The sequence below is a fragment of the Anguilla rostrata genome, chromosome 5 (genome assembly GCF_018555375.3).
Source record: "Anguilla rostrata isolate EN2019 chromosome 5, ASM1855537v3, whole genome shotgun sequence".
NCBI lineage: Eukaryota > Metazoa > Chordata > Actinopteri > Anguilliformes > Anguillidae > Anguilla > Anguilla rostrata.
In genome coordinates this window covers 62,825,886-62,850,360 of record NC_057937.1, presented here as the reverse complement: position 1 = coordinate 62,850,360, position 24,475 = coordinate 62,825,886, and the positions used below count along the sequence as shown (strand labels likewise).

Genomic DNA, 24,475 nt, shown 5'->3' with positions numbered 1-24,475 from the left:
CAGTCAGTCAATCAGTAAATCAATAATGTCAGCCTGAATCGCTCCATGCAGGGAAACTGAATGTACGGACAGGCTCATACATACAACACAAAACACACAAGAAAAAACCGACAGTAAAATCAAGATAAAACATCTGCCACTTAAGATCCCTGCTGGCCAGATGCACCCTTTTCACAAAACTGGGAAGCGTTCAGTACAGACTTAAAACAGTAGCGTCATTCGGGGCAGAATAACGGAGATCCCAAAACGGCATTTACCAGCGAGGAGGCGTTCAGAACAGCCACAAAATTTACTGCATCCCTGTAACCAAATCACCCGAGTTTGTAAATGCAATGATTTCACTGGATTTGCATGGGATGAGATCATGTTTTTTGGGTTCTGGGGGTATTGTGGGACGGGGTGCAGTAAGGGACTCTGATTCGGGTCGGTCCAGGCAGAGCTGTGTTGGGAAACAAAAAACGCCGAAAAACAAACGCAGGAAAATAACAAGAAATTCCTCGAGTCAGCTGATGGTGTTTTTCTCGATCTTTCACTCCAGCCCCGAGGTCAAGGGTCACCGTTTCTTGTCCTTCTGAGTCTTAAAAGGGTCACATTGAGGCAGGGGACACGGCTGAGTGAGAGCCTGCAGCTCCCCCCCCCCGCCCCCCCACGTGCCCGCGGCTCCATTCTGTCTCCCAGAGCTCTCCTAACGCATTAAACACAAGGGAGGCATTCAGCACAAACACGCCCACGCGCTCTCCAGAGGAGCCAAAGGGCTCGAACCCCGCCCTCCCTGTCCCGCCATCGCCCTCCCTGTCCCCCTGTGTCCCCCCCTGTCCCTCCCTAACCCCCATCGCCCTCCCTGTCCCCCCCGTCCCGCCATCGCCCTCCCTGTCCCTCCCTGTCCCTCCCCGTCCGCCATCGCCTCCCTGTCCCGCCATCGCCTCCCTGTCCCTCCCTGTCCCTCCCTGTCCCGCCATTACCCTCCCAGTCCTCCCTGTCCCTCCCTGTCCCTCCCTGTCCCGCCATCGCCTCCCTGTCCCTCCCTGTCCCTCCCTGTCCCGCCATCCCCCTCCCAGTCCCTCCTGTCCCTCCCTGTCCCTCCCTGTCTCGCCATCGCCCTCCCTGTCCCTCCCAGTCCCTCCCTGTCCTCCCTGTCCCTCCCTGTCCCGCCATCACCCTCCCAGTCCCCTCCCTGTCCCCCCTGTCTCGCCATCGCCCCTGTCCCTCCCAGTCCCTCCCTGTCCCTCCCTGTCTCGCCATCACCCTCCCCGTCCCGCCATCGCCTCCTGTCCCTCCCTGTCCCTCCCTGTCCGCCATCACCCTCCCAGTCCCTCCCTGTCCCGCCATCACCCTCCCAGTCCCTCCCTGTCCCTCCTGTCCCGCCATCACCTCCAGTCCCTCCCTGTCCCTCCCTGTCCCGCCATCGCCCTGTCCCATCCCTCCTGTTCCTCCCTGTCCCCTCACCGCCCTCTTTCAACCGGCCCATCTGGGGGACTTTTAACTGAACTACGGCAAGCGGGAAGAGTGAGGCGCTGTGAGAGTACCGCTGTCTGTCTGAATCAGACGAATCCGATCAGTCCCCCCTTATTAAAGATGCAGAGAGTGACCTCACTCACTCTCTCTCTCTTACTCTCTCTCTCTATCACTCTCCCTGTCCCTCTCTTTCTCTCTCCCACACACAGAGTTCTGTGAAGACGCATAGCTTTACACTGACACCATAGTTTCTCTGGACTAATCTGTTGAGATTACGTTTCCACTTATCTTGTTTTTACGTTGTCGCTTGAAAACAGTTGAAAACCGGTAATGGAATTTGGACGAGATTTACCGTGACAGCAAAACTCCAACTGTCAAAATTTGAACCGTATCAAATGTCGCGCAGGACGTGTTAAATTTCAATAGCTCTATTTGTCGACCTCAGTGTTACTCGTTTGAGGGGGGAAGATTCCTTCTTCCTGGCAACGTTTTCTTTCTCCTGCCTCAATGTTGGCACGAAAAACAAAGAACCCTCACAGCAGGTCCCAGAAGGTAATTAGCGAGGGCGACGTGTAACAATGCGAAAGAGACGAGTCCGGGCAGATCCATCTTCCCTCGGCTCCGCTCCGCTCGGCGTCGGGATGCGCCCGAGCCTGAGAGGGCGGGGGAGTCGAGAGTCGCGGCCCAAATTCGGCCGGCCAAAGTCAGGAGGACCTTACTCATCCAAAAACAGGTCACGCCGACCGTCACACGGACTTCCTCTTATTCAGCAGAGGTACAGTCATTTCGGGAAACTGCGATAGTTCATTAAATTCAGTCATATGAATTATTTTTAATTCATGCCAAACCGATTTCATGATTAATCAGGAAAACCTGTTTTTCCAGACCACACATGTCTCTAGGGCCACGAGAACTTGGCTTAACTGCAGCAGATTCGCTCTCCTCGCACGAGCAGTCAGCCCGTGAACCGCTACGGTGCGCCACTGGTGCACCATGGGGAGGCTGGCACTCACCCGGATGGGCTTCAGGAAGTCCAGGTTGGACAGGAAGTGGCTCTCGGCCTGGTTGAGCCACTCGGTGGAGGACGCGCAGAGGATCTCCTGGGTCTGCAGAGATACCATCTTGTCCGAGATCGTCACAAAGTCCTCCAGGGAGGTGGTATTGCACATGTCTCTGAGGTGGACATCAAAGCCTTTGATCAGCACCTGGAAAAGAGTAAATAATGTGTAAATAACGTGTAAATAGCGTGTAAACAGCGTGTAAATAGCGTGTAAATAGTGTGTAAATAGCGTAATGTAGCGCTGCGTGTGGCACAGAACTGCTGGAGTAAACATTGCCTAGGACTTTCAATTAGCTGGTGGTTTGTAACTTTTTGAAAGACATCAAATTTGGGATTTGGGGATCTGATGAAAACCATTGAGTTTGCCTTTACAAAACAGGCTTCTTCTCATATATTAAAATGAATGTAGGGTCGTTCTGTGAGAAAAAAAATAATAACAGCTACAGCCCAAGCATCTGGTTGTATGAATCACGCTGGAGTAACTCTTCCTTTTGTGGCTTGAGAGTGTGGTACACCACTCCGAGCATTTCCTGTGACATCCCATTTTAAATTATCACTCTCACCATGGAAAATTACAAACAACATGACAAGCCCTCATTCAAATCAGGCGCCAGACAGCCAATACACTATAAGTCCACATTAAATGAAGATTCTGGCAAAAAGTTAAGTTAACGTGCCTCCACATACAAATGGGTCAAAAAAAAGGATTCTAGCATCACTTCCAGGCAGAGCTACGGTGCAGAAACGGTGTGGAATGTTCCGGTGACATCACCATTGTGACATCACAGTGACAGGGAACAGAGGCCAGCTGGGGGACTTGTCTGCACCCTTGATGTTTGCCCACCACCACGCACACACACACACACACACACACACACACCTCTGGCCTGTCACCCTAGCGGGACACACAGTTTTAGCGCACGGTGCGCGCACACACACACACACACACACACACACACACACACACACACACACCTCTGGCCTGTCACCCTAGCGGGACACACAGTTTTAGCGCACGGTGCGCGCACACACACACACACACAGACAGGAGAAACAGACCCTCCTTCCCCAAACCCCCGAACATTTTCCTGCCTGCGTTTGGTAACCGAAGCTGTGTGGTCCTCTGGATGGCACGAGAAGCACGATTGTTTAGTCTGACGCAAATAGCGATCTCGCCAGGGCATCCGCTGGGACGTTATGGCGGATTACGGACCTCTGACATCATCATCGCCACCCGTCGCCCCCCACACGGGGAGAGAGATCAGACACTGCGGCAGTGGGACAGCGATCCACACTGTCATGGAGAAGGTGCTGTGGGACCCCCACAGTAATGGAGACTGGTCTTTTTTTAACCCACGCTCCCATTCCGCCCCCCTCTCATTCGTCTTTATGAGGAGGAAGGACAGGGAAGGGCATTAGTGGGGAGTGGGGGGGGGGGGGGCTGGGTAATTAACATTCCTGCAGACTGCTTAATAGATTTAAAAAACGTGTCTGAAACCCCTTCTGCACGTGCTCTCATAAAGCTGAAGTGGGGGGGGTGGTGTCACATGACACTTGCCGTCCAATCACGGGAGCCATGTCCCTGGCTTTCCTGGCGGCAAATTGGGGGGGCAGGTTGGACATTGGCTCTGCAAAGCCGAAGGTATTCCTCTATAAATCCACCCATCTCCCTCCCCCCCCCCACCGACCCAGAAATGTCATTAAGACTGCAAACATCCCACCCCCCCTCCGTCAGGTACAGAGCTACATGAAAAGTGGTACTTTAATAAGGGTATTATTAGTGAATAGCTGCTACCTTCTCCAGGTTGATGTCCGCTTCCACGATCTCCCGCACCGCGTGCTGCGTCAGGGACGCGTTGCGTTCCAGGAACGTCGACAGCAATTCGTCGTCACGGAGAAAGTCCTTCAGCTTGAACCCTGCAAACGGGATCACACAGCATCTTTAACCTTCAAACACAGCATCTTTAACCTTCAAACACAGCATCTTTAGCCTTCAAACACAACCTCTTTAACCTTCAAACACAGCATCTTTAGCCTTCAAACACAACCTCTATAACCTTCAAACACAGCATCTTTAACCTTCAAACACAGCATCTTTAACCTTCAAACACAGCATCTTTAGCCTTCAAACACAGCATCTTCAGCCTTCAAACACAACCTCTATAACCTTCAAACACAGCATCTTTAACCTTCAAACACAACCTCTATAACCTTCAAACACAGCCTCTTTAACCTTCAAACACAACCTCCTTCACCTTCAAACACAACCTCCTTCACCTTCAAACACAACCCCCTTAACCTTCAAACACAACCCCTTCAACCTTCAAACTAAGGCCCCTAAGGTCGCCAGTTACACTGGCCAAATTAACTAATGAGCTGAATTAGCTAATTTGGCTAATTCGCTAAACCAGCATAAATACACAGATACGCTGGTTTAACCACAGGTTAGACCACAACAGGATTTACGTTCGGACACAGGATCCAGTCTCCAGCTGTCAGTCATGAACTTATCACGAAACGTGGCTGAAACATCATCGACTGAACAATTCAGCTAATGAAGTTGCTAACAGCAGAAGTTGAGGCCTGAGCTGTGGAAGGGGACCTGACCCCCCCCCCCCCCCCCAGGGGTCGCAGCGTAGGACCGGGTCACATACGGGTCAAACCCCTTTACGTGTCTGTTTGTTTAACGCCCCCTTCCCCCCCCCTCATCACCCAGAGCAGCTCACACAGCGATCATATGTCACGTGTGTGGGTGAACACCAGCACGGCCTCTGTGGCAGGGCTATAGCAGATTTACACTGTTCCCTACGCACTGCACCGTGGCCCGTGGGGGGGTCGGGGGGGTGGGGGGGGGTGAGGGGGGGGGGTGAGCGTGCCGCGGACAGCGGCGGCTGCCAGGGGACCTGTGGGGCTCTTTGTTCCACCGCTGTGGTGGTAGAACATTCCATAACTGCCACCTCCTCATTAAATCAGAGCGATCCAGACAGTGGGGCTCTCTCTTCTCTCCTTCTGCTCTCCTCTCTGTCTCCCTACTCCCTCCCTTTCTCTCAGTCTCTCCCTCCCCGTCTCTCTCGGTCGCTGTCTCCCCCCCGCCATACCTCCCGCCTCCCCCCGTCTCTCTCTCTCTCTCTCTCTCTCTCTCTCTGAGGGGTTACTGTCGGGCATTAGCCTCTATCCCACATTGCTAAGCCCCCCCCCCCCCATTCACTCACTCCCACGCCGCTACATGAAGCATCGGATTGAGAGGGGAGTGGTTGTGAGTTGGGAAGGGGGGGGGGGGGGCATTAAATATGTCCCAGAGCCCCTCCCTGGCTCCAGAGAGCAGCTCTAATGAGCGGTAATCCTGTGAGCCTTCCCTGCCCAGAGGACACATCGCCATGGCCGCGTTTCCTCTCCGATTCCCTCTGCCCTCGCCATCGCCGCGTTTCCTCTCCGATACCCCCTGCCCTCGCCATCGCCGCGTTTCCTCTCCGATATCCTCTGCCCTCCCGGCGTCCGCATGTAGCGCGGTGTAAACCCGGGGGTCTCACGCATGGTTCGGTAGGAGCCAGCAGACCCGTGTGACCCATCGGCTCCGCGCGGTCAAACCCCCAACCCGCCCGCCCCCCCCCCGATCATCGGCGCGGGTCGCGGACGCAGAACAAAAGCGGGAAGCGTGTCCCAGCGATGCCCCAAACAAGGAACGGGATGATAAACAGGAGGCGCAGGATTCCTGGAGCACGGCGCCCGCCCGCCTGTCCCGTCCCCTCTCTCTCTCCCTCTCCCTCTCCCTCTCTCTCTCTCTCTCTCTCTCCCTCTCCTTCTCTCTCTCTCTCTCCCTCTCCTTCTCTCTCCCTCTCTCTCCCTCCTTCCCTTTGTCCCGCTCTCTTTCTCTCCTTCTCTCTCTCTGCCCCCCCCTCTCTCTCTCCCTCCCTCCCACTCTCCCTCTCTCTCTCTCAGAAGGCAGGTAATGAAGCCCCCTTGGGACTGCTCATAGAACAGCAGCTGTAATATGCCCTCTGTGATCTTTTGTTTAGCCACTGAAGAGTTTGTTTAGCTGATATTAAAAACAACAAACTTGTACATTTGAGCTGATAAAATAACGGCGTCCAGCAGGGGACCCAGATTTTATTTACCCCAAATGAAAAAATCCACACTGACCCAGCACTAACCCAGCACTGACCCAATCCTGGCCCTGCACTGACCCAGCACTGACTCAGCAATGACCCAGCACTGACCCAATCCTGGGCCTGCACTGACCCAGCACTGACCCAATCCTGGCCCAGTGCTGATCGAAGGGCAAGTTTTGACACAAGGGCTTAGAGGGAAAAGTTGAATAACTGCGAGAACCCTGAACCACTGCAAAATAACATTTCAGATTCCTCACCAGCTACTCAATTCCACTCTCTCCCCTAATCAATTGGGCGAGCAACAGCGGGCATGCGATCATGTGAGAGCGCCACACTGTTTCAGCCAATCACCACAAGCCTTAAAAACTAAAGCTGCCACCTCAGCCAATCACCACAGGCCTTAAATACTAAAGCTTCTGCCTCAGCCAATCACCACAGGCCTTAAACACTAAAGCTGCTGCCCCAGCCAATCACCACATGCCTTATACACTAAAGCCCCTGCCTCAGCCAATCACCACAGGCCTTAAACACTAAAGCTGCCACCTCAGCCAATCACTACAGGTCTTAAACACTAAAGCTGCCACCTCAGCCAATCACTACAGGTCTTAAACACTAAAGCTGCCGTTTCAGCCAATCACCACAGGCCTGATAGGCTAAAACGGCTGCCTTCTAGTCTTGCCAATCCTGGGAGAAAATTTCAGCCGTTATGGAGACCATCAGGCCAGGGTCAGAAAGTAAAATTTGGATCTCCGATTTCAAAACTCAACGACGTGCATGAGGGCAAACACTCAGCAGAAAGCTCTGTGGTTACTCATTACATCACTCACATTACTAGCATCTAGCAGTCGCACACTATTTTATTTATTAATCTTTCTGCATGTTCATATCTATACAGCTTTTGACCTTTAACCTTTGAGCTTAAATCTATTACGTACCTTGCTCAAGGACCCAATGCCAGGGTCAAACTTGCAGCCTTTAGGCTCCAAGTCCAGTTCTCTGACCTTCATACTACACGGCCACCCTGCTGCACAAGCCCATTAGCAGTGTGTTAAAGAGGCTCCGCACCGCTAACGGGAACGCTAACAGGAATGCTAACGGGAATGCTAATGGGAATGCTAACGGGAACGCTAACAGGAATGCTAACGGGAATGCTAATGGGAATGCTAACGGGGGTGACATAGCTCAGGAGGCAAGAGCGGCTGTCTGGCAGTCGGAGGGTTGCCGGTTTGATCCCCGCCCTGGGCGTGTCGAAGTGTCCCTGAGCAAGACACCTAACCCCTTACTGCTCTGGTGAATGAGAGGCATCAATTGTAAAGCGCTTTGGATAAAAGCGCTTGTGGTGTGGGGATGGCTGGTTTAAGCAGCCACACCTGCCTGGGTCAAGCTAATTAGACCTGGCCAATTGGATAATTGGTTAATAATTAGATAATTGGCCAGGCTAATTGGACCCAGGAACAGGAGTGGCAAACACGCCTGCCACAGGCCACCGAAGTGGCTTTTCTTGGGGCCCTCCAGCACAGAGACACAGGGAGAAGATGTTAAAACAGTCCACGTTTATTTGCAAGGGTCGGCAAGATGTTATAGCCGAAGAGCAGATGTTAACACACTGTCATGACAGAGAGGCTCCCCTGTGTGGGTGGGGATGGCAGATTTAACCTGTGCGCAGTGATTACCTCACTACGCACAGGTGCAGCCACTCCTGTTCCTGGGTCCAATTAGCCTGGCCAATTATCTAATTATTAACCAATTATCCAATTGGCCAGGTCTAATTAGCTTGACCCAGGGCAGGTGTGGCTGCTTAAACCAGCCATCCCCACACCACAGCGCTATATAAATGCAGTCCATTTACCATTTAGCAATGGCGGCAATTATGCCTCAGTTACGCAAACCCTCCCATTAGCAAAGAAGCCCATTTTCTATTAATAAGAACAGAGACAGCGGCCTGTGTGCAAAGCCTGCGCTCTCTAATGAAAAGCCTGCCCCACTTCCTACTGAAGATTCCGCTCACGTGCTTCAGTTTTACCAAACACGGCAGGCCTCCGCGGTACAAATTAAAACACACGGTAAAATATGGAACAAACAACAAGGAGGATTCTACGCACATTACAATACGCGTAATGCATTATAAATACGTTACAGACTTCCTCCTGCCCAGAAATGTTTATGGATGGAAACCAGTTCCGTGCCAACGGGCCAGCTTCCAAGCTTGAGAAAAATATGTAAGCAAATGGCCTCCACGTTCAATGACAGGGTTCGGCTCGCAAATGGAAAAACACATTCCATTTTATATATAACATACACACACTGGATATGGAGCAATAATGCCAAACGCTACATCAACACATACTTCCTTCGGTTTCAGTCAGAGAACTCATGTCCTTGACCTGGCGGTTCTGACTTATTATTCAGCATATCTGATTAGAAATGTAAGAGATGTGGTTTGAAGACCAATTTAAAAAAAAAAAACACGAATATTGAGTTTTTAAAAATTAAAGGGTAATATTTAGGTTTCAACGTCATTAATGCACTGATGGACAGTGCTTTGATCAGGTTACTGTTTGATACACACCAAACTAACCCCTTCCCTGAGATTCTTTTAAATTAAAAGCTAAATGTTATTTTAATGACCCAGTTCCAGGGGTACCAACAGGCAGCCAAACGTCACAAACACGGGGTACCCCGCACCCCCTCTCCAGCAGCAGGGGGGTCCAGGGTAACACCCACGGGTGGGAGGGGGTCAGCGTTGCCACGACTGCAGACAGCGCCGATTATGAGAGCAGTTAAGAATCTGCTTCCTGCTTCCTGTTTCCTGTTCAGAAGGGTGTGTGCAACGGCATGCCTTTTCTGTAATTTACAGCAGCGGCAGCGCAGAGAGTGGCCACAGGGGGCGCTGTGTCTTCAGTCCTGCCCTGTCCGGTCCTCCCCAAACCCAGTGACCCCCCCCCTCGCCCCTCGCCCGCTTGCATAAGTGACCCACTGGTGTGCTTTACCCCTCTTAGATTTCGGGGGGAGCACAGATGGAGGTACGGTCAGAAACCCTCAGCTGAAAATAGAGAGAAACCCAGCTGGCGTCCTCATGTTTGCACCCTCGCCCCCCCCCCTTCCCCCAGACATCATTTGGATCACACCCCCCCAACGCCTCTGCCACCCCCCCCCCCCCACTCTGATGCCATTTTTATGTGCGTAACCTCAGCCCTGTTCATATGACTGCATACTGAATATCCCTGTGTGTGGGGGGGGGGCGGCATTCTCTGAACGCGCTCCACACTACTGTAAACACCCACGGCCCAACACTGGCCACACACAGTTGTGAAGGCATCATGGCAATACAAATTCCTTCTGGTAATTGGCAGAAAACACTCAAATTCATGTCCACCTACATACTTAAAATAAACAGTGTAATGTTGTTCATCTCTGTATTGGCAGGTCACCCGAAGGCCTGGTTCAGCTCTTGTCCCTGCGGTGACACAGGGGGGCGTGGCCTGGCGTGTGGGCGGGGCCGTACCTGCGGTGTGTTTCTGCATGTTCCTCAGCGCTCGGACCAGGCCCTTGAACCCCTCCAGGCTCCTGTCATTCTGGCTGTACAGCAGGATCTTCTTAACATCGATGAACAGGCGGGAGATTCTGAGGAGAAACGCAACTTTGAGACTGCCCGACAGAACCACAGACACCCGACAGAACCACAGAACCACAGACACCCGAGACACCCGACAGAACCACAGACACCTGAGACACCCGAGACACCCAACAGAACCACAGATGCCCCACAGAACCACAGACGGGGACGAGCACAAATGCACTAAAATGCATTCTGTCACAAAACATCATCATTCTCATCATCATCACCATCATCATCGTCCTTCATCATTCTCCTCATCCTCATCATCATTCTCATTCTCATCATCACCATCATCACCATCACCATCATCGTTCTCATTCTCATCATCCTCATCCTCATCCTCATCACCACCATGCCACAGACAGAGGAGAGGTGTGGTGCTCACATGGAGTCGTTGAAGTTGCCCACCACCCCAGGGGTTTCTCCGGGCGTTGGGTAGCGGAAGCAGGGGTTGTTGGCGTTGCAGATGATGCCCTGCACCCAGGGCAGGGTGCCGGCAGAGGGCATGGCCTTGTTTGGGAAGTGACCTGCAGCGGGACAGAGCAGAGCACTGAGTGCCAACGCAATGGGACGGTATCCATGGCAATGTCCCCACACCCACACCCCCTCCCAAAAGAAACACTAACAGCAGCACCACAGAAAGTCAACATGCATAATGAACCTGGTTTTTATCATCACATTTTTTATCAATCTGTCCGCAACAGACCCGATGAGAAGTGATGTCACAGTGACTCTTCTCAGCCCCTGACATCACTGCTGGGTGGCAGCTACGCGATGATGTCACACTGACAGAGCCATGACTTCACGGCGCAACAGAAACAGCTTCAGTGAGTCAGAAACAGAGTGACAGAGCAGGCAGGCAGACCGGCCCCAAACGGGGAACTCTGCGCTCTCAGATGGCCTTATCGCCAAGCCAACAGAGATGGGCTCACCCCCCCTCACCCCGATCGCCCCCCCCAGGACTCAAACAACTGGCTAACCAAACTGTTCCACCTTTGCCCCCAGGAGCTGTGCCTCCACATACAAAAAAAAACCTGCGGCCCGTGTGAGAAGCCCAAAATAAATAAAAGCGAGCGCGCTATCAGTCAACTTTAAGACTGCCAACGGGAGTTCTGCAAACGCAAACAGAGGCCCGATAACCCAGACACCTGCGGCAGGAATCAGTGCCTTTACCCTGCAAGGTCAGCCCACGAGATCCCACCCAGCTTCGCTCTCCACAGTCAAACATATCAAGGGGACATGCTGGGCTTTGTGGGAAATGTGTGTCAAATAGCAGGAATCTCACCAAACACCTGTTCTTAAATTATAAAATGCTTGATTTTCAGTCTGTCAGGTTTTCTAACTTCACCTGATGAGTTCACAGCCCTTCTTGCTGAAGAGAGCCTTCGTGTTGCCTCAGAGGATAAAGAAAACGGAAGCCGTTGAGCCAACAATGCCACCGTTCTGGTTTATGTAATTGGTTCTCAGCGTGATTCACACCCAAGACATTATTTCTGTCTGTGTTCCTTTAAAAGGGAGCTGGCCAGTTCTTTAGCAGAACTGAAACCCCGCCCGGGAGAAGCTTCCCTTTCCATTCTGACTCGCAACAGGAACGGGCAAAAGCCGCGACAGAAAAGCCAGCCGGAAAACCTCAGTAATAGCACTCAACACAGGAAGGTCACCGTGTTCTTCCGTAGAACTCTATGCCCCCCTCCCCGCCCCCCTCCATTTGAACAACACCAAAAAGTTAAATCGCAGCCGAACCAGAGGATAAACTGAAGGACATCCAGCTCAGCCACCGTATTCTAGAACCCCAGCAAACAGAACACAACGGATTGCGTTCGTTCCAGAACGTATCAGATATCGTGTCACATGGGCTATGACTCGCAGGGTTCTGTCAATGAAAGTCACAGACATGGGCAAGGAGCATTCTGGGAAGGGCCAGGTCCGTTAACATGTCACACCCAGAGAATGTTCATGATAAGATAAGGATGGGCAATGAAACATAAATAAAAACATAAAAACATTTTTTTTTAAAGTTTGACCCCTCCCCCCCAATGGGGTCAGGCTGTTTATGCAGGTTTTCATTTCAGTTTTAGTCCGTTTTCATTCTGGCTTTGGAATGTATACTAATTGCTCTTAATTAGACACTTGTGCAGGCTGTTGGTCATACTGAAGCCATACCAAGTCAGCGTGCACACTTTGAAGAATGAAATGAAACAACCCAGGAGATTAAAGCAGTCAGATCAACTCTCACTTTCATAAAGGTCATTCGGTCTTTACTGGAGTGTGGGAACGGCTGACCTAACAGTCAGACCTGGTTTCAGTTCCGTGTGTGAGCGTCCATGGAGGCCATTTCGGGCCACAGTAAATTCTCTACGTGACCGGCGAGAAACTACGTTTTACTGTCTCATCGTCCGCCCCCAGTATCTGTGGGGTTTTTGTTTTTTTGTCCTTGAGAGCTCAACTGATCACGGCCAAACTAATCAAAACAGCAAAACAAAATAACCAGCACAAAACTGTGGGCTGCTCTGAGAGAGACCGACGCTGACGAAACGACCTTCGGTTGACAAACAAAAATAAGACGATCCGGCGATTCATTCGGTAAATGAAAACTATTTTAAATGTTTGGTTTTTTTTTTTTTTTTTTTAAGGTCTGGCCAAGGGTCACATTGATTTTGACAACTGAATTTATTTGCTTTAGTGCGTAAACGAACCCGAGCTGCGTTCATTTCGCCGTGTTTTTTTAAGGGAAGATAGGATCCGATGATTGGCGAGATTAACAGCGCACGTCCGCTAGATAAGAGCGCCGGAGCAGCGGGTGCTAATTTCGCTGCTGTAGATAACACAGCCGCGCGAGCGCACAGAACCTACGCACGTTCCGAGAGCCGCTAGCCGATAACCGCCACTTTACGGAGGCTAGTCTGACCGGGTCACAATATCTTACGGGAAATCAAGACTAGCGGGTCATAAACTCGCCATAAATCTTTATAACTCAAGTGGAAACTCTCCTGTTTCACAGACGTTACACCGGCTATTTGGCCCGAAACGCACCTAGATAATCTAGAGTATCTTGGTAGCTTGCCCTAGGTATGAAATACACACACAATTGCATATATCAGACATGTGCATGTGAAACAGGGGGTCCAGGGCGTGAGGCTGGGGGTCCGGGGGGGTACTTACACTCATGCTGCTCGTATGGAGGGTAGTGAAGCCTGACCGAGATGAGGATGAAGAAGATGAAGAGTGGCCAGACTATCTCAACCAGTAACTGGATCTGCAGGGGTGGATGGAGAAAAAAAAAGGGGGAGAGCGGGGTCAACGTTTCTGGCCTTGACTGAAGTTTATAAAATTGATAAAAGGGAAAATTAGAACTACAAACAAGTTTTCAGACAGAAATCCATCAGCAGAACCAGTTAGTAGACATTTTCCCTTATAAAAGCCTCTGTGCTATTGGCCCTGTGACTGTGGAATTCTCAAGCCATTCGATCAAGTCATTAGCCCCTGTCTGTTCTTCAGTTTTGCACAGTAACAGTTTGGGTTTGTCGTCCACCTCCATTAGAAATATCATTAACACAGTAAGAGTTTCCACAAAGTGGGCAATCAAGCGTGTTTAGTGCTTACTGAGAGCACAGCCCTGTTCAACAGGGGAAGCAGTATGATTGCTTTACCAGATAAAGATAACTGGAGAGAGAAAGAGAGAAATGGGGAGAGGGACAGAGAGAGACTGAGAGAGATCGAGCGGAGAGAGAGAGAGGGTGTGAGAGAGATGGGTGGAGGGAGAAGGGAGAAATGGAAACTGAGGAAGGGGGGGAGAGAGAGAAGGAGAGAGAGAGAGACGGGGAGAGTGACACATCAGCACAGTTCTCCTGTTCTTGGCGAGTTTTCTGTGAAAGCAAGCCCAGCTGTTTACCTACAGTATCAGCACGCAGGGTTTACACACACAGACAAGCAAGACCCTGTGAACCGGACTGCACTCTGCGTGGGGGGGGGATAAGAGGGGGCACGTTCACACAATAAACACTGAGTGAAGAAAAATAAGAAATAAAAAAACAGGTCCATTGCTTCACAAAGGGGAGGGGTAACAGAAGCTGATGATCTGCTATGGGGGAGGGGGTGGGAGGGGCATTTGCAATCCACTGAAGCGCTCATCAACTGCCCCCCCCCCCCTTCCCCCCAGACCAGATTGGGGGCGAGGAGCAGACCAGCCCCCCTACATCTGCTACCCTTATTCAACCGCAGCTGTCGCACCCTACATGTCCTCTCCTTATGGGGGGGGGCAGGTGGGTGTGGGGGTACAGGAGGACTGCTCACAAAATCCTATGGCTGAATAACTCTGACAGAATTTTTTTTTTTTTTAATGTGTCAAGTATTTTATTGACAGAGAGACAGTGAGAGAGATCAATGCTCACTAATGCATCCTGACAAAACCCTACGCTTGCGAGAGGGAGCTCAGTCTCCGGTCAGAGGGTTGAGTAAATATGAGGATGCGCTAAGCTTCCTCCTGCACTTCAGTGGCTAAAGTTACTCCTCCCTTTGGGCTCCCAGCCTGGAGCTTATCATGGAAGCGCTTATTAAAACGACAGATCAATCCCCAGCGTGAAAGCACTCAAACAACCCTCAGTGACATCAAATTTTATTCAGATAAATGAATAGAAAAATACAAAACTGTAAAACATATTTTGTATTCCACAGAAAAAAGCAAAGCGATTCATGACAACATCCCACATCCAACACAAAAATGGAAACATATAAGTTCCACTTTAATGAAACTCTGACAAAGAACGCTCTGGGTTTCAGTTCTGACAATGCTGCACCAAACACGCATTCCTTCAATTTAAAATGTACAATTGTGACCTTCCTTGGCCTTGAGATTTGCTTATTTTTTTGTGAGGACAGGACAGAAGCCCATTGTATATGACTGAATATTAATATAAAATGACATTACAGCTTCTGTTAGCCCTCAAAAACAGGCCTGACCATCAGTTACAATGTCATACAATTTATTGCAGTTACAGGAAATTTTTACTTTTATTTCACCCGATAAGGTGTACGATCACAAATATGTGATTAGAATGTTTCTAAACAAACATTCTAATGCTGATGTCACAATCACTACTGGTGACTTGAAAGCTGTGGAGTTCTACAACACTGACTTAGAATTTTGAATTTTAAAAAAGGAAAGAAAGAAAAAAAAAAGATTCCAAAAAATCCCGCTCTTCAAAGGTTTTTTAACCAGGCGGGTGAACTCAGGTCCTGGGGACACAGAGGGCGCGGGGAACGCAAGGGAGCGGGCAGCCAATCGGGCACAGAGGGAGATCACGGGCTTACCGTTTGTCTGCGCCGGTAGGTGAGGTTCTTCCACAGCAGCAGGCCCAGCTGAGTAGAGACAGACATGGCTGCCCTGGATCTGCGCTGCGCTCAACTGCAACGACACGAGGACAGGTCTGAGCCCGGGGCGAAAGAGAGAGAGGGAGAGAGACCCAGGGTCCCACCAACGCAGTGCTCAAAGGTCCCCTGGTCAAAGTGCACCCCTGTCTCTCCACCTGTCCCTATCCGCAAAAAGTGAGGACAGCGTCCCAGCAAACAGTGTTTATAAGGGGGGGGGGGGGGGGGTTAGGGTTAGGGTTGGGGGGGGGTGCCCCTCTGATACAATATTGCACTGAAAAATACACAGGGACTTTTGGATCCACAAACATGCATCGGACCATTGACATACGCCATCGAGGACCTCCTACACAGATGTGTGTGTGTTTTATCTTTGTTGAAAAAAAATCTACACCAAACAACATCAAAGCAGAAATATATACAAATACATAAATATATTTATATATACACAGTATACATGCATATACATGCTTGAAAATACATTATATAAATTTATTTAATCAATATTTTCCTGAAAAAGTCAGCACAGATTTAAACAATACAAAACCAGCAGATAAAGTTGCGTGAATTTTATGTTAATCACTCAAATACATATTCATAAATACATATATTAAGTATACTCTCTCACACACAGACACATAAATACATATATTTTCTTTCTTTCTTTTTTTGTCGTTTGGCTGATCTGATTATGAATATGAATAGATCTAGAACTGAAGGCACAAACCCGACCGGGGTTAGTTTTACCCTTGTGTGTGTACTCTAAGTCGGGTTTCTCCGTTTAGAAGAAATACTTCTAATCTCGGTAAGTAATATACCACTTCAGCGCTCGCGCAGCGCGACATACCGTACACTCAAGGGACCGATGTCCTAGTTTGAGTCCTTTATCGTACTGAGAAGTTGACTAAATGACAGAGAAGATGACAGACCTTTACTCAGTTTCATTGTGTTAGGATCCGAGCCATCGGTATGTGTGATTAATACGATTATTTTAGAAAATCCTATTTTCAGTCAGAAAAGAAAGGACGCATTCACAAGAACCTTAGGCAAAACGGTTCCTTTGAAATCTCACTCTGATTAACGAGTGCACGTACAAACCCGTGAACGTTTCCCGCGGAACCGTTTCCCGCGGTCAATCTGATGCGATAAAGGTGATTGCAGTTCGTCCGATGGCCATGCCTCGCAATAAACCCAGCGAAGACGCAACACGAATTAAACCCATTTCCTGTAAATCCTGCACAAGCCGTGTAGCGCTGGGTTTTCATGCACCCCTATTTACATTTTACACCGTGCAGTTACTGTGATTCCATTAGAAGAATAGTCTGAATGGATTTAAACATTCATAATGTCAATAGTTTTACACAGTGCCCGTGCAGCGCGACACCGTGAACGTGTTTGCTGCTCTTATAATAGTGTTGGGCGACCCGAGATAAACTAAACGCGGCAGCACGACTGAATTCATAACAGGACCCTTAGTATATATGGCAGTCCGTTCCACCAACCGCCTATAGAGTATTTGAAAAGACTGAACAAAAAAATACAAAGAAAGCTCAACGCAGCAAATAGGGTATTATTCTTTATCCAGTCACCAGTCTGTTATTTTTTTACATTTTAAACGGGATGTTCGGTCGATAATTTATGTACGGAATCTATGTACTTTATGTACTATCGCCATGAAGCCAGTCGGAGAGACGGCATAATTACTAAGTTCAATATAATATTTTTTTTTCAATCATACGGGTGGAAGGGGGAGATAAAAGTGGAAAGAAAAAAACTGCAAAGATTTCGTTCTGAGCCCGTGCTATTAATGAACTCAGCGCTGTGCGGACAGAACCCGGAACAACAGCGCCGCCCCTGGAGAAGAGAGGAATTTTTCCTTTATCAAATTTGTTGTTTATTTCGGCACCCGTGTCGAGCATCGCTATGCACAGTTCTTTTGCAGTGTTCAAAAACTGCATCGTTTTCATTAAACGGATTTAATACACACACAAGGTCTTCGAGCTCAGGCCAAGCGTCCCATTGTACAATCAACATCCCTTCGAATAACAGTATCAAATAATTTCCTCGACGTTTTTCAGTGATTCACTTTTCAATTGTCAACAACAACAGCGAACAAATTAGTCGCGTTCTGTTTTTCTGTATGAAGTATACTGTCGATGCTCTGTATAAGCTACTTGATACAGAAAAAAACTGCACCGCAAATGACACAACAAACTTACACCAAAATGTAATGACACTACAATTTTAAAACGAAATAAATCAATTTGAAGTTTCTGCAATTGCTTATTTGCCTGACAAAAGAAAATTAAATTATGTCCACCCAAACTTGAAGCTCGGGGACGTTTCATTGTCTAGGCACGAGGGGTTACTGTCGGTCATTCGGTACAGCCTCAGTCTCTGTGCAATGCACGAGATGCTTGGTTTACAAATTCAACACGGTGTTCAACCAGAAGCACTTCCTCTCTCACACACACTCTCTTTTTTGTCAACGGCGTCACAGAGCAGCAAAATAAATAAAATAGATGTAACATTTAACTGTGGTTTTATATATTGCGTCTACATAAAATTACATGGGTATTCACATGCCATTGATTAATTATCAAATTGATGTATAACATAGCTCACGGACTTAAGACATCATCCTCTCTTACTTCTGTCGGCAGATATTTCTGTATTTTATTTTTGCCAGAAAAATTAGCCGATCAAAACAACCTGTCCTTTCCACTTGAAACGTAAATCAGCGAGCTTGTATTTTTAAAAATGTAAGTTTGCATTATTTTTAATTTGGCCAGTACATACCACAGTTGAGTTAACAAAGACTCTGAGGAACGCTTCGACTAAATAAGAAATTAATCAGATTTTTTACCTTTTCACGTTATCTCCAAACGTTTCCTTTTTGAGCATAAATAGATAGTCCTTTGGCGAAGTGAAGAATAAATATAAACCCTTTCTTCACTTCGTCACCGTCCGTTATTGTCCACTCTGCTCGATGTGTCTCTCGCAATAAAGAGTGCCGTTTTTTTCTCCTCAGTGCTTTTATAGCGCTACCGCTCGCAGCTCCAGGGTTACTTTCGGTCAAAAGGATCCGAGTCTGTGTTTGTGCAGCTCCCTCCTTTCAAGGCAAGCACGTGTAGACTCAAAACAGCTCTTAAAAGGGCTACGCTCGCGCCGGGCTCCAACCGTCAAAACGATCCGATATACAGTATATTTCGCTAACCAAATGCAAAAACATTTTTGTGTTCTTGTCATACGACTTCCATTAGGCCAGTGAAGCTATGTTTTAAAGCCTTACGTTTTTGCGTTTGAGGTTTGTTACTCTGTTCACAACAGACAATTGCGATTGTAAAATGGGAGCTACTTGCTGCTCTGGTTAGCTTCCGAATAGATCTAAATGGGGTCACCACTCTCGTCAGGAAAATCTAATGTTAAAATTATGCGGTATTCTACTGCTTAGTTCCTGAAGATAGTTTTGCCTATTGCTCCTTGAAAACCATCACCCTCCATTCTCCAGCTTGGAACACACCACTAATTTGACTTGACCTGAATCATTCCTTCTTCACAAACAGGAACGGCGTAATGAAGTCGATCAACCAGCTGGTCTCTTTCCCGGAGTATACCGGAGACTGCCTTGGCTCGGGATGGCGACGGTGCCTCTCAAAGTGTTTGGCAAACACACACGCGACAGAGACAAACACGTTACTTATCTTTTCCAAATGAACAAACCAGGTTTTGTTTATTTTGGTGACGCGCAAACAACAGACCCTCACAACTCTCTCTCGTAAAAGTTGGCAACAGTCCAATTTAAATCATTATGATGTATTAGTGCATTAGTGAGAGAAGTTATGCCCATTCGCGTTCGATTCAACGTCTCCCTGTCTCCTAAATTACTCTAATTACATTCCAGATATTATTGTTGACGTGTGTTCTCCGTGTCTCTGGAACTGCTTTGTTGTTCTATGGTATCTTGAAGCCTCTAATCGTTCTGTTGGCCAACCCAAACTGCTCAAAATGTATTTGATGGATACAAACGCAACAGATTAGTTAAACTGGAATTGTAATGGTACTTAAGGCTTTCTGTACAGTATCAGAGTTTAAAGTACCCTATCAGCGTTGATTTTACACTGAATATTGTGTGATGTAAATGTACAGAGCACCAACGGTATTTTTCAGTGGTATTGTAATGGTGTGCCCTTTGATGACTAATCTCATATGTTTTATGCAGTTGAATGGAGCGAGACTGGAAAATATGAAGTTTTAAATCAAACTCTGATGGAGTAAATTGTACTCTGACTGAGAAAGCTTGATCCCAACAGGGCCCGTATAATATAAATTAACATCGAAAGTCTTATTGTGCAACTTCAGCAAGATTCTCCAAAAAAAAAAAAAGAAAAGAATAATTAACAGCATAACAAAATTCATAATGACTAATGGCTAACGTGTCAGGCTCCAGGTCAGGGGTCAAAAGTTTACTTTGTGTTCTGAGCTGCAGCCCTGGCGGGCGGCCGGGGAGAAGACTGGACACGTTGTGTCTTTGTGCGAGTACAGTGACCTTTCTGCCACCGCTCAGCTGAAGGGGCCAGCAACTGACACAAGCTTGGTGGTTTGGCAGTATCCCACAGTGCACTGCATTGAGATAAACTGGGACGTTCTCCCCCCCTGGTTGGCCCCACCTCGCTGTGGTACTGGGGTCACTGCCAAAGACCGTCACATGACCCGAATCAAGCCCCCATATCACAGATCACTCTCCAAGCCACTGGCGTACTGAGACCACAAGAGAGAGAGAGAGAGGTGAAAGAAAAAGGAAAAAAAACAGAGAGGGTAAATGGTAAATGGAGAGGGGGGGAAAGAGAGAAAGAAGTGAGAGAAAAAACCACAAAAAGACAGCAAGGGAAAAGGAGAGAATGTTGTTGAAGGATCCTGAAAAATTGGTAATTGTCAGCTCAACCATGCACACACACACACTTACACACTCACTCACTCAGTCATACACTCACACACTCTCTCTCTCTCACACACACACACTCACATTCACTCACTCAATCACACTCACACACTCACACACTCTCTCTAACACACACACACTCACACACTCACTCACTCAGTCATACACTCACACACACACACTCACACACTCTCTCTCACACACACACTCTCTCTCTCTCACACACACTCACTCACATTCACTCACTCAATCACACACACTCACACACTCTCTCTAACACACACACATGCACACACACACACTCACTCTCTCACACACACGCACACACACACAGACTCACACACACTCTCTCTCACACACACACTCACTCACATTCACTCACTCAATCACACACACACACACACACAGACTCACACACTCTCTCACACACACACGCACACACTCACTCAATCACACACACACACACTTATACACTCTCTCTCACACACACACACATACTCACACACTCTCTCTCACACACACACCACTCACATTCCTCACTCAATCACACCACACACTCACACCTCTCACACACACACTCACACACTCACTCATCACACACACACACACTCACATCCTCATCTCCCACACACTCCTTCTTATCACACACTATCACATTCTCAGTCAACTCCACACACTCTCACGTCTTCAATCACACTGCACTCACACACCTCTCTCTCACACACGCACACACACACAACTCAACACACCTCTCCTCACACACACACTCACCATTCCTCACTCAATCAATACATCACACACAGACATCAACTCTCTCACACACACACCACGCACTCACTCACTCACACACACACACTTTACACTCACACACACACACACACATTCACACCTCTCTCTCACACACACGCACCTCTCTCTCACACACACACACCAACACACACACTCACACACACACACACACACACACACATCCTGAGATTTCTCCCCACTGGGGCTTGTTTTTACCGGACTGGTTTTTCTGGCAGGTGGAGGACGTCCTCCACCCTGTGCGTCAGGTTCTGTGCATCACCACTTCGCTTCTCCACTTCCTTAGCGGCGGTCACCGACCACTGAACTGCAAACAGCTGCTCCCAGCCACAGCTGGGGGGGGTGTGAGGGGGAAATTTAATCATTTAATCGATCAATGAACTTAAGAAACAAAGACACACACCCCAACATTCAGTTTTAAAAAAAACAAAACACATTTGGCATCGTCTGTCAGTTTTTATCCAGGTTTTTAAAAAAGCCAAAATCCACATCGTATTTCACCCGTTGGCTCTCACTGGTGGTGGAATCTGCTGCTGGAATACTCCACTTTCCATTTTCACAATCCATTCGGTTTTTTTTGGAGGCTGGAGGATGGTGGGGAGGGCTGGCTGACATGGCCAAACTGTTACATTAAAGAGGGATCACACACTGGTTATGGGACATGGTGTGCTACACAAAGTTTGGGAGCTGCTGGAATATATTTATTGATGATACTATATTTACCTTTTATCATTTTTAAAATAGCACATTTATAAATAATATTCATGTCTATATTATATTGCATGTGTTTGTCCATGGTGTGTATGGGTATGCTGTACTTTAAGTGCACACACATGTGCATTAACTCTCCGCTTACACGTGTTAAGGCAAAACTCTTGAACAGGTCACATTTACATTTCAACATTTTGCAGATGCTCTTACACCGATTATAATTTATTTATTTATTTAAATACAGTAGCGTGAAAAGTATTTGATTTCCTTCCTGATTTCATCATTATTGCATATTTGTCACACTGAATGGTTTCATATCTTTAGACAAAATGTAATATTAGATAAAGGGAACCTCAGTAAACACAAAACATGTGATGGACAGTCTGAATTTAACGCTCGAACGCAGCCGGTTGGTTTCGGTTCAGCCGTTTGTGCAGCTCACGCGGGCAGAAAAGCGCAGGAGAATTATCAGCGCGTTGGGAAACGCGAAGCGAAAGCAAACTCGGATGTGGCCGTTTCGCAGATGGGCTGGCTGATTAGTGCGGTTCTGCAAGCCGGGGCCTTCTTCCTGTTCGTTTAAAGGCACACGGCAAATTGATTACAACATAGAACAGAGCCAAAAACCACACGAAGCAGCGACGCACTGACTGCATTTACGAAAAAAGACATTTTTTTATTTGTGCATTTGTGCATATGTTGTCTGTCTTTTTAAACAGCAAACAGTTATTCACACCCTCAGCAGTAGGCCTACTTCGTGCACCCTTCCTATCTCAGTCATTACACCGACAACCTCGTGCCACTCTCGCTAGGATTTCAGGCATCCGTCAGGAGGAGAACACCTCCTTGCCAACTTGCCATGGGCACCAGACTGGCACTGCCCATGTCAAGAGTTCTAGAAACACTGTTTCGAGAAGGCACCAGACTTTCCTGAAGGAGGACACATTTCTACCCGACATCCCTGCGTATCTGAAACGCTTTCTCCTCGTTATACTGTAGCACACTTTGGTAACATTTCAGGTGGTTTTCCTCTCGTCGTCCTGATAGCCTTGAAATCCTTTCAGTGACCTGGCATCTGTTTCAGAGACTGACGTTACTTTGGCAGAAGCTTTTATCCAAAGCGATGTACAACAAGTGCATACCGAAGGTCATTGGAACAACAACATCTGTGACATCTGCATTTAGATCTATGGGAAAGACATCAGTAAACAGGGTTGGAAATTGTTGTTGAAAGCGCACATTCGATGACCCTGATGCTTGTGCATTAGTACGATATGTAAGGAAAAACAGAAGAGCTGCTCTTCCTTAGCTGACTGAGAATGTTCGGGGCGACATAGCTCAGGAGGTAAGACCGATTGTCTGGCAGTTGGAGGGTTGCCGGTTCAAACCCCGCCCTGGGCGTGTCGAAGTGTCCTTGAGCAAGACACCTAACCCCTAGCCCCTAACTGCTCTGGCGAATGAGAGGCATCAATTGTAAAGCGCTTTGGATAAAAGCGCTATATAAATGCAGTCCATTTACCATTTAATGTCACTGCAGGACGTGATCAGACTGTGTCAGCAAGAACAGTCCGTTGGCAACGACATAAAAAGGAATATAATAGGGTTGCAGTTCATACACCCCTCGGTACAAAGATGAATGCAGATTTGAGAGCTCAGTGGTCCAAAAACCACAGGCACTGGTCTACAGAGATGTTGAAAAAAGTGATTTAGCCAGATGAGTCATCCTTCACCATATTTTCGACAAGTGGGCGAGTGCATGTGTGGCGTACATCAAAAGAACAGTACAGGCCTGAATGCTTGACCACTACAGTGAGGGGGTCCAGTGGCTCTTAGAGGTAAGGGTCTCTGCAAATCAATGCAAGGTTATTCTGCGTGATCACCTCCATCCTATGAGGAAACACTTCTATCCTGAGGGGAGTAGTCTCTTCCAGGATGACAATGCCCCCGTCCACAGGGAACGAGGGGTCACTGAATGGTTTGACAAGTATGAAAATGATATGAATCATATGCTAGGCCTTCGCAGTCACCGGATGTTAACCCAGTTGAACATGGGAGATTTTGGACCAACGTGTTATTAGACAGAGTTCTCCACTACCATCATCATAACACCAAATGAGGGAATATCTTTTGGAAGAATGGTGTTCAATCCCTCCAGTAGAGTTCCAGAGACTTGTAGAATCCATGACAACGCGCACTGAAGCTGTTCCAGCAGCTTGTGGTGGACCAACACCTTACTAAGATACTTTATGTTGGTTTTTCCCTTAATTTGTCATCTGTCTGTACAAACATACACACACGAGCGGTCAGCTGCATCGTTGATTATAAACCGCTGCATCGTATCGCGTTCAAGCCAAGCAGGACATTAGCTGGCAGTACATTAACAGGCGGTATTTCCATCAGTATGCTTA

At 48.1% G+C, this 24,475-nt stretch overlaps 1 protein-coding gene across 2 annotated transcripts in view; it reads right to left on the bottom strand.

The window, feature by feature from the left end:
• The window catches only part of abca1a (ATP-binding cassette, sub-family A (ABC1), member 1A), a 54,382-nt gene extending 32,707 nt beyond the window's left edge, over positions 1 to 21,675 (bottom strand). The window contains exons 1-7 of one of the 2 annotated variants that reach the window (XM_064337671.1): positions 21,558 to 21,675; positions 15,554 to 15,647; positions 13,406 to 13,499; positions 10,629 to 10,770; positions 10,130 to 10,248; positions 4,311 to 4,432; positions 2,469 to 2,660 (exon numbers count right to left, since the gene is read on the bottom strand). In XM_064337671.1, coding sequence (XP_064193741.1) covers positions 2,469 to 2,660; positions 4,311 to 4,432; positions 10,130 to 10,248; positions 10,629 to 10,770; positions 13,406 to 13,499; positions 15,554 to 15,619 — 735 coding nt within the window. In that variant the 5' untranslated portion in view covers positions 15,620 to 15,647; positions 21,558 to 21,675. Of the gene's footprint in view, positions 1 to 2,468; positions 2,661 to 4,310; positions 4,433 to 10,129; positions 10,249 to 10,628; positions 10,771 to 13,405; positions 13,500 to 15,553; positions 15,648 to 18,476; positions 19,192 to 21,557 lie in introns of those variants that run through there. The other variant, XM_064337670.1, reaches the window with a different exon arrangement.
• Positions 21,676 to 24,475: the final 2,800 nt, after the last annotated feature.